The sequence below is a fragment of the Eucalyptus grandis genome, chromosome 2 (assembly GCF_016545825.1).
Source record: "Eucalyptus grandis isolate ANBG69807.140 chromosome 2, ASM1654582v1, whole genome shotgun sequence".
Classification (NCBI taxonomy): domain Eukaryota; kingdom Viridiplantae; phylum Streptophyta; class Magnoliopsida; order Myrtales; family Myrtaceae; genus Eucalyptus; species Eucalyptus grandis.
The window spans coordinates 5011787-5021399 of record NC_052613.1 but is presented as its reverse complement, the minus strand read 5'-3'; the positions used below and the strand labels follow the sequence as shown (position 1 = coordinate 5021399).

At 40.2% G+C, this 9613-nt stretch overlaps 1 protein-coding gene across 3 annotated transcripts; it reads left to right on the top strand.

Annotated features, from left to right (window-relative positions):
• The first annotated feature begins 1202 nt into the window (after positions 1 to 1202).
• LOC104419202 (delta-1-pyrroline-5-carboxylate dehydrogenase 12A1, mitochondrial) lies at positions 1203 to 7636 on the top strand. Of its 3 annotated transcripts, none has more exons than XM_010030781.3 (16): positions 1203 to 1510; positions 1934 to 2016; positions 2270 to 2373; positions 2655 to 2722; positions 2918 to 2975; positions 3067 to 3180; positions 3504 to 3587; positions 4097 to 4201; positions 4502 to 4615; positions 5091 to 5222; positions 5316 to 5405; positions 5641 to 5730; positions 6081 to 6290; positions 6687 to 6797; positions 6968 to 7047; positions 7140 to 7636. In XM_010030781.3, the coding sequence occupies exons 1-16, from the start codon at positions 1422 to 1424 to the stop codon at positions 7276 to 7278; spliced, it is 1671 nt and encodes a 556-aa protein (XP_010029083.2). In that variant the 5' UTR covers positions 1203 to 1421; the 3' UTR covers positions 7279 to 7636. The 3 variants fall into 3 exon arrangements, with proteins under 3 accessions (XP_010029083.2, XP_010029092.2, XP_010029100.2); XM_010030790.2 differs by having other exon boundaries at positions 1204 to 1510; positions 1937 to 2016; XM_010030798.3 differs by lacking the exons at positions 1203 to 1510; positions 1934 to 2016 and adding an exon at positions 2144 to 2162.
• The last annotated feature ends 1977 nt before the right edge of the window (positions 7637 to 9613 follow it).

Here is a 9613-nt window from a genome sequence, read left to right as displayed (position 1 = left end):
GGGCAACTTTTGAGGTTATATGTAGAGTAGGTTGGCTTCTCCCAAGCGATGTGAGACTCCATTCCCTAGAGGCTTCCTTACATGATCAAAGTCATGATAGACTCAATTCATGTGGACTCGGGTTCAACTTAGTATTTGACCAAGAATTTAAGGTGCATTTGATTCAACTTTGGTTGAATATTTTGGGAAAATGCAAAGGTCTTTGGTAAAAAGGGTTCCAAAATGCAAATAACATTTGAAAAGTATATTTTAAAAATACATTGAGAAGTAATTTTGACTTAAATGTCATTTGTTTAAATTAAGTCAAAATTACATTTTATACGACCACTTTTTACAAGTCAGTGGAATTTTTATGTCCAAAACCCCGATTCAAATAGTCATTTATTTGGTGCACAGTATAAAAGATAAGCAACAACTAGAGTGGGAAAGTTAGAGTTGAACCCCGCGAGGGTGGCTCTAGGAGGATTCCAGTTCCACAAATGCAAAGTTTTTGGTTGATTGACATTGCTCATCATCATTTGGCTTTGCATTTAGGGGTTTTCGGAGTCGTTGCTGGTTTCATATGTATAAAACTAACTGTCGGATTGGGCATAGTATAAAAATAAAAAAAAGTTAGAGTTGAAAAGAGGATTCATTGCTTCTTTATCTCATTAAAACCGTGCATGAGACTTTTATCTCGCATGGCTCCTAATGACTTTTGCTAATTTTTTATTTAAAAAAAGTCTCAAATAATTTTCGGTGGAGCTCAACTGTCAACTGGCCAAAACAACCACTATCCAATCTCACGTGGGGTATAGCCCAACCTCAAGCGAGGTAGCCTAACGTCCCACAACCTCAGGTGTGGCCTGAGGTCACGTGACTTGGGTGACCCTAGGCAATGTCAACGGTTGTCGGCCTCCGTCCAGCTCCTCTATGCAAACCGTGGAAAAGGCCAATGAATAGTGAACAGTACTAAGACTTGTATTCCAAAAGTGCTATCTTGGACCTCTCAATCAGCTTTGAACTAAAGATCTTTAGAGGCTTTTAGAAATTTAACCAAAGTTCTCCAAAAAAATCTGGCCACTCAAAACCTAAGGGGCTAAAGTCCAGGCTCTAGGCCCGCAGAATATCATATGCAGGCCCGAGGCAGAGGCAGGTGGAACCCACCGCACGAACCTGTAATCTCAGAAAGGCAAGCTGCTTCCGAGGGTTTGGATGATGACAGGGACGTTGTTCTTGGATATAAAGGAGTCGGGATGATGCAGATGCTTCCCCAGTGACGAGAGCTGAGCGACCCTTTTTTCACGTCTGTTGCGCCATCGGTTTTGCGAACGTGGGTACTTGGGATTTGGCGACGTTCCTGATCGGAGAGAATCCTTTCCTCCTCTCGCGCGCGCGCGCCCCGATCCGATTTCTCTCGCGTTCTTTGACGGGAACCGGACATGGGTTCGCGTCTGCTCTTCAGGCAAGCGAGGATCGGAGGTCCGAGGAACGGTCGGAGTTGGCTCAGTTCCTTCCACCATCTCTCGAGGCAATCTTTTTCCTTGACCCCACCTCGTTTCCCGCGAGAAAGCTTCGTCCCTTTCTTTTTTTATATATTTGTTTTCAGTTCTTGGGTGGGTCGTGTGTTTGACTGTCGGTTGATGCCATTCGTGGGGTTGAATTCGTTGACCTTCTTTGACGATTTCTTGAAGTTATTGATAGTGGGTCTCTCTCGCTTAAGGAGTCTTCTCTGTTTTCTTGAAATTTTATCTCCATGACCATCATCAGCCATCATCACCCGGAAATGCCAAGATCTCAGGAAGGCCACGTGATTGTCAATGTTATATCTGATCCACGAGTTATAATCACTGGAACGTCACATCCCCCAGAAATGCCACGAGTTTACTTTTGATTCTGGATTAAAGCTGGTTTCCTGAGTTTCTCACGTGTGGATGTTGTTGCTTTTCCACAGCAGATCTCTCCATTCTTTACCGTTTGCGACAGTAAATGCGGAGGAAATATCAGGTTCACGACCTGCTGAAGTAGAAAATTTTGGTAGGTGGTCAAAAAAGTTTTGCCTTTTCTCTCGGGAATGAAGCATGAAGCAAATCCACCCTCAATGAAATAAGGCAATTGCCATTTGTCTTTAGTCACTTGGGACATTTTCTGGATTTGTGTGCCTATGCTTTAGCAATGAACTAGTGCATCTTCCTTTACCCTTGACTAATTGGATCATTGTCGGCAGACCTTTCTTTAAACGTTTGGCTAGTTTACCACTTGCTGTCTAATGTAGAATTTTTGCCTTCAGTGCAGGGTAACTGGACCAAATCAAAAAATTCGAACGAGATATTGGATCCTTTAAATGGAGAACCTTTCATCAAAGTTGCTGAGGTGGATGAAACGGAAATACAGGTCCGCACTTTTATCTTATTGTTCTGGTCTTGTATTAACTCCTTTTTCTTGCTGGAAATCAATGATCTTGACAAAGTAAATCAGTGAAAGTGTGTCACTTGTTGCTTGTTCTGGTGTAAACACTGACTAGAACCAGACTTCACATATCATTGTTGTTTAGTTTCAAACATGACTTTGCCAGTTTAGCCGCAGTCCCCACAAGTTACGATTCCTTGTTTAACTAAGTTACTTTCATACCATACATTTGGCATTTCTCTTAACTTAATGAGCTGGTTGTGCAGCCATTTGTGGAGAGCTTATCCAAGTGCCCAAAACATGGTCTACACAATCCCTTTAAAGCACCTGAAAGGTACGCTCTGCTCATCCAGTTTACACTTCTAATTTCTGGTTTGCTGTATCAGAACAGATGGTTTTGGAAAGGCACTGCACTGAATATCAACAGAAAATGTTATTGAAGTTCTTTCCTGTTTTCACTGTTTATTTTGGAACTGAGACTCTGAGAGTAGAATATTAAAAAGGTTGGTAACTTCTTTGTTTGACATAGGTATCTTTTGTATGGAGATATATCAGCTAAAGCAGCTCACATGCTTGCACAGCCAAAGGTTCCATTTTGTTGATATATATAAAACAAGTTTTTGAGATATTAATTCCTGTAGAGTGATCTTAATGTGAGAGTTGTACTTATGACTTCAGGTCTCTGATTTCTTTACCCGTTTAATACAAAGAGTCGCGCCAAAGAGCTACCAGCAGGCTTTTGGTGAAGTTTACGTTACACAGAAGTTTCTGGAGAATTTTTCTGGGGATCAGGTAGAATTTAACCAAATCTTTTGCTCATTAACATAGCAGAAAGAGCATAACTTTTAATGCAGAACGAAACCTTATAATGCCATTTTTTCTGCTCAAGTATCTAATTTTTGCCCTTCTCTGGTTATTCTTGTTTTTCTTTTCTGTTTGACCTGCCAAAATGTTGAACGGTAGATGAGAAGCCATATTAGATTTCTCGTACATAAGTTCCTGATTTCTCTGCAGCTGAAGACATGGAGTATATGTCACTGAAGTCATTTTAGTGCTTGAAACACTCTCTTCTACTAATATCTAAGTTTGCCATTTCTATTTTTTTCTCCTGGCAGGTTCGTTTCTTAGCGAGGTCCTTTGGGGTACCTGGAAATCACCTTGGACAGCAAAGTCATGGTTTCCGCTGGCCATATGGCCCTGTAAGAATTTTTTCTTCCGTCATGTGATTTCTTCTTCCTCAATAAATTAGTCTTGTCTAGTGGATTGTGTAGTTTGAGATAGCTTGGATTGCGTAGATAATTTTTGGTGTGAGTAGTAGGAGTTGCATCATCAAGAATGGTTAACTGGAAATGATTATTCAGCCACAAGTACTTGAGTGATTCATTCGGTATAAATAAAATTTCTAAGCTCATTTTTCCAATCAGAAGAATCTAGGGCAGTCAAGAGCTGAGAGACAAATGTGTATGCACGTGCACATACACGGCTCATGGACATTTGCATGGTCCTTTTCCTTCTCAAAGTGCTGAATTTATTTCTGAGCTCCAGTGACTTTTAAGAAAGGAAAAGGGTTCTTATGAGGTGTCTGGTTGGGGAAGTTCAAGTGTTGCTTCCAGCAAATGATACATTTGCTCATTCATCAAGAATATCGTAGTATCTTCACTTTGACAATTAGATTATTCATTATGAGCAATTCTTATTGTGCCTGTAGGTTGCCATTGTCACTCCCTTCAACTTCCCGCTAGAGATCCCTGTTCTGCAGTTGATGGGTGCACTCTATATGGGCAACAAACCTGTTGTTAAAGTTGACAGCAAGGTAAGTTGATTTCATGTTAATGTTGTTGCTGTAATAAGGTCAAACTGCCCAATGAGATATATTCATTTATTTGAAACTACTAATTGGGGGAATTCACATAATATTAGAATTACGATCTACACAAATTCCAGCGAACTCTGTCCGTTTGTGTAGGAGGAATGGGGCCAAGGGGATAGGGAAGAAGCGGGTGCATTGGGGGACTGGCCTGATTATGAATCCTGTCAAAATCTGTTTTTGCTTTTGTTTCTTCTATGACGTGATGCTTTGTAAAAATATGTTCAACGGGATTTATCTTGATAGGTGAGTATTGTTATGGAGCAAATGATGCGATTGCTTCATCACTGTGGGCTACCAGTGGAAGACGTCGACTTCATAAATTCTGATGGAAAGACAATGAACAGGCTATTATTTGAGGTTGGTATAATATTAGTTATCAGAAAAGTGTTTCATGCCTCTGATTCAGATTGCTTTTTATGCCTAAATCCATATATAATTAGTGTGAGACCAGAGATGACTTTTTGCAGCATGTAGATGGAAAATAGGCTGATGTTTTCTCTTGGTCGTATCTTGTTGTGTGAAGGAATGATTTCCATTGTTCTGTCATGATGTGATGATTCAGATGAATGCACCAAAAGTGGACTTAATCATTAAGCAAATAAGGAAGTGGATGCTTCTGTCCGTACTCTCCATTTCTTGGTCTTGATAAGAAGGAAATAGCTAACAACACTAACAGAATTCTGACAAAGAGGGTTTGGTTATTCTGATTGGCTTATCATGAATATAAAATCTTTTAACGGCTGATGACAGAATTAGGGTTTTTAAAATTAATTTAATTTCGTTCTCTTAGAAATGTAAATGGTTGACTTTTTCTATTGTATTGATTCTATAGGCAAATCCCCGCATGACTCTTTTCACTGGTAGCTCGAGAGTTGCTGAAAAGTTGGCAACTGATCTGAAGGGTCAGATAAAGTTGGAAGATGCAGGGTTTGACTGGAAAGTTCTAGGCCCTGATGTTCAAGAGGTTTGAGCGAGACGTTGAAATGTTGAAATATTCAATGATGGAATTTCTACCACGCAAACAGTCTGCTTACTTTGTTTTGTTGCTTATTGGAAGGTGGACTATGTGGCATGGGTTTGTGATCAGGATGCATATGCATGTAGCGGTCAGAAATGCTCTGCTCAGTCGATACTTTTTATGCATGAGGTTAGTTTTTCAGATAATGTTTCTCATATAATGTAGCAATTATACAGTAGGAGGTGCACATACTCAAGCATGGTGAATAAAAGACGAGAACCTTCATCATCTACTCCAGACATGCTTTTGATCCACTTGTGCATATTTTTGAGAAATCTTTATCTGTGGATCAAGCAGCATTGAACTTCGAAGTTTGGCCAGGCTGTCATATTATTCTAACTTGCTTCATTTTGCTTTTATGCAGAACTGGTCTAAATCCTCACTTATTTCAAAAATGAGAAATCTTGCCGAGAGACGGAAGTTAGAGGATTTAACTATTGGCCCTGTCCTCACTGTAAGTATGATAGGTGTGCTTTTGCGGAGAATGATCTTCTCTCCTTGATGAATGAGAATTGTGCTAGAGAATGTGTCAGTGTCTCTTTATGGAACCACACTGACTTAATTGATCTTCCGATTGGCCTTTGTATTGGGGGATCAATTAAATATGACTGGAATTTTGGAATTAGAAACTTGGTATGCTGATTTTTAGCGAAATTGGATGGATGAAATCACTCAAATTGGATTGTGAAGTTTGGATCTAGTTTTTGACATGTCAGCTATTCTGATATTTTTCTTTTTCTATACAACCTCTCTTCATGTTCCTCAATAAATCATTTGTTGACTAAGTTCCTTTCTTCGTTGCAGTTTACGACTGGACAAATGTTAGATCACATGAGTAGCTTGCTTTGCATACCAGGTTCAAAGCTGCTCTTTGGTGGTGAACCTCTGGAGAATCATTCTATACCACATATATATGGTGCCCTAAAGCCAACAGCAGTTTATGTTCCGATTGATGAAATTTTGAAGGAAGAAAACTTCGAGCTCGTCACGAGAGAAATATTCGGACCATTCCAGGTATTCAGCAAAAGATTCTATGTATGAATTAATTTGACCGAAATAGTATGCTTCTCTTTGGGCCAGTAATAGTCCGGTTCACTTGTCTAAAATCGTTCAACATTTCTAGTTGGATTTATTTGGAGAAATCTTGGGAAAAAGGTTGATGCTTTGTTAGGTAACTCGTTGATTGAAAAATGGAGATTCCTGGTGGATCTATTGGGATGCATAGAGGCATAATTGTTCTCCATATATCTTTTTAAGCTACACGCAATATCAGTAGTTTAGACTAAGATTATATATGGCCATCCGTGTTGTCTGAATGAAGCAGTACATAAGTTTGAATTAGAAAGACATATTTGCCAGCGCTTCTGGTTGTCTAATTTTAATGCCTTTGATACTTATCAATTGTTGAAGATTGTGACCGAGTATAAGGATGATCAACTGCCGAAGATTCTTGATGTTCTTGAGCGGATGCACGCTCATTTGACGGCGGCTGTAGTTTCAAACGATCCCCTCTTTCTTCAGGCGAGTTTTCTGTCCCTATTCTTATGCGCTCCTCAACAAACTTTTGTTTCTCTTCTTATTGTTTGTTAAAAATATTCAAATAATGCTCAAAAACCCTCCTTTTCTTCCCGTTGAGTCCTGCTCGTGTATGCTTCAGTCTCTAGTTTTGATCGGCAAGAGCCGTTCTGCAGGAAGTTATCGGAAAAACAGTAAACGGGACAACATATGCTGGACTGAGGGCTAGAACAACCGGAGCTCCTCAAAATCACTGGTAGATAGAAACGGAACATTTTTCGCCATTCAGTTGACAGCTTAAGAACTCTATGTGCTTATACAGATCACTGTTCATATATTTTGCTTCAGGTTTGGGCCTGCCGGAGACCCGAGGGGTGCGGGAATTGGTACTCCGGAAGCGATAAAGCTCGTGTGGTCTTGCCACAGGGAGATCATATACGACTTCGGGCCGCTGCCAAAGCACTGGGAAGTCCCGCCACCTACCTGATTTTCACCACAAGGAAGAAAGAGATGAGTGCACGAGGAACCCTGCACCCAGAACATCTCGTCAACACTCGGTACGGCTGAGGAATGTCCTCCAGACCCCGTCAGCTTTCTCTCTTGTTCAGGACAGGAAGTAGTTTTAAGTTGCCGCCGTAGGTAACATTCCACAATAATCTGCTGGTGACTCTAAAAATTGGAGACGACACGCCACGAGACGGGAAAGCGTTGTGCTATGTCGGGAGCGTGCGATCGTGTGCACGGACCGAAATCCGCTTTCACGTGGCTGTGGCCGTGGCTTCTCCTTGATGATTGAATTGAGTCGCTGGAAAGAAAAGCCAATTTGGGCTCGTTTGCTAAGATTTTAAGATTCATGTGATACCGCAATGCACTCACTAGTCGTCGAAATCGACTAATCCGAAAGCCGTGCTTGGAGTAGACCCGTGATGGAGCGGATCATGAGCGGGTCAATCCACGGGCTTGCTTAAGCCGGATTTATTACTGTTCGTTTTGTCCTTTGACGGGTCGACCTGGATAGCAAATTCGGTTCCAGCTCATCTCATGCTCGAGCTAACCTGATCCCGATCGCGTGGAATGATTGTCTCCAATCCATATGGGGGACACAAAATTGGTACGACAGAATTGAGTTGGCCTTACCCAGTTTTCCAGCGCGGCGCGGCCCATTTTCTAAAACATTTAATCGATACCCGAGCCCCAATACCCGCCATTGCCAGGACCTTTATTAAAAAAAGGGAAAAGACCATTAGAAAAAAAAAACAAAACAAAACAAACAAACAAACCTTGGTTATGCCCGGCAAAATACCATGAAATCTTTTCTTGTGTCACCTGGAATCAAATTAATAATTGGGCGGCACATATACATTCCGTAACAATTCCGTCTAAAATTGTCATCGAAAATTGGATGCGATTGTTTATTCATTGTCATCTGTAGTACACGCATGGCTTGTTCGTCATATATAAATTTGCGGTTGTTAGGGAAATCTTTATGATATTTTGAAGATGGTAAAATAAATCAAAGGCTGTTGACGTGTTTAATGATTGAGTAATTATGTGAAAGATGCACAAGCCACTATGCATACGATAAAATGTGTAAAGAACATTGTCAAATATTATACTAGAAAAAAGAGTCTATGTTGAAATTGAATTTATTTAGACTGTGTTCAGACCTTTAGGCTAAATATGTTTAAAATAATTCTAAGGATGAATATCTTCATACTTAAGTCCAGATTGTGAAATCTATTTCAGACATAAGACATTCAAACTTTACATAGAGAAAGACATCTAAAACGTGATAAGGTCCGGAATGTGATAGGTCTAGAACATGATAGGTTCAGAATGATAGAACGTGATTCCAAAAATAACTTGTTCAAAACGAAGCCAATTCAGAACGAGATAACTTGATAGAATGTATGTAGCACCCTGGATCTCAAATCATGTTACATGACTTGCTCTATAAATCAGGGGAGATAACAATTTACGATCATAAAATAAATTTCATTCTAAGTTGAGTTATAAAAAATTGAACTGCACTAGGAGCCACATGGGGAGATGAGCCTAAGGATGGAGATTTCTACAAACAAAAAAAAAAAAAAAAAAAAAAAAAAAAAAAAAAAAAAACACTATGAGTCACAAATACTAAATATGCCGCCTCATGTTGAGTATGTACATATTGTCAGAACAACAACAACAACAAAAAACAAAACTCTCCCATACATCGAGCGCTCATTGGTCACCTTCTAATATGAAGAAAAGACACAATAAACAAGTGTGAGTTTTCAAAATAAAAACTCAGCAAGTGGGTAGTTAGTTTTAACTTGGAGTTGCCAATAGTAAGACAAATAGACAAACAAACTATCAATTTGCAGAATTTATGGAAGTCTAGCTGCAACAATCACCTAGGGGAAGACGACACTTCACCCCCGCACCCTCGCACCTAACTTTGGCGTCATGAGATTCACAATCCCCGGGGGAAGACGACACTCCACCCTATAACCCTCACACCCAACCCAGCATCACGAGGTCCCCCGAGAAGTTATTCAACCATTCTCAGTCCTCTGGAGAGAATACTATTACTCCTTATCACTCCTCTCCAGGCATCCCGACACCCGAGGTCTCTCATTGACTCCTTAGCCAACTACACACATTCATAATTCCGCCTTATTGCAGCACCAACAACTCCAGTATGCTAACAATCACACCAAGGTCTAAACATACATTGTTAAATACCACAAGGTATATAAGAACCCTCATTAGAGACGACAAAGTAAGAGTCCAACATTTTCTTGCAGAAAACTCATAATCTACTAAGCTGGACAGAACTA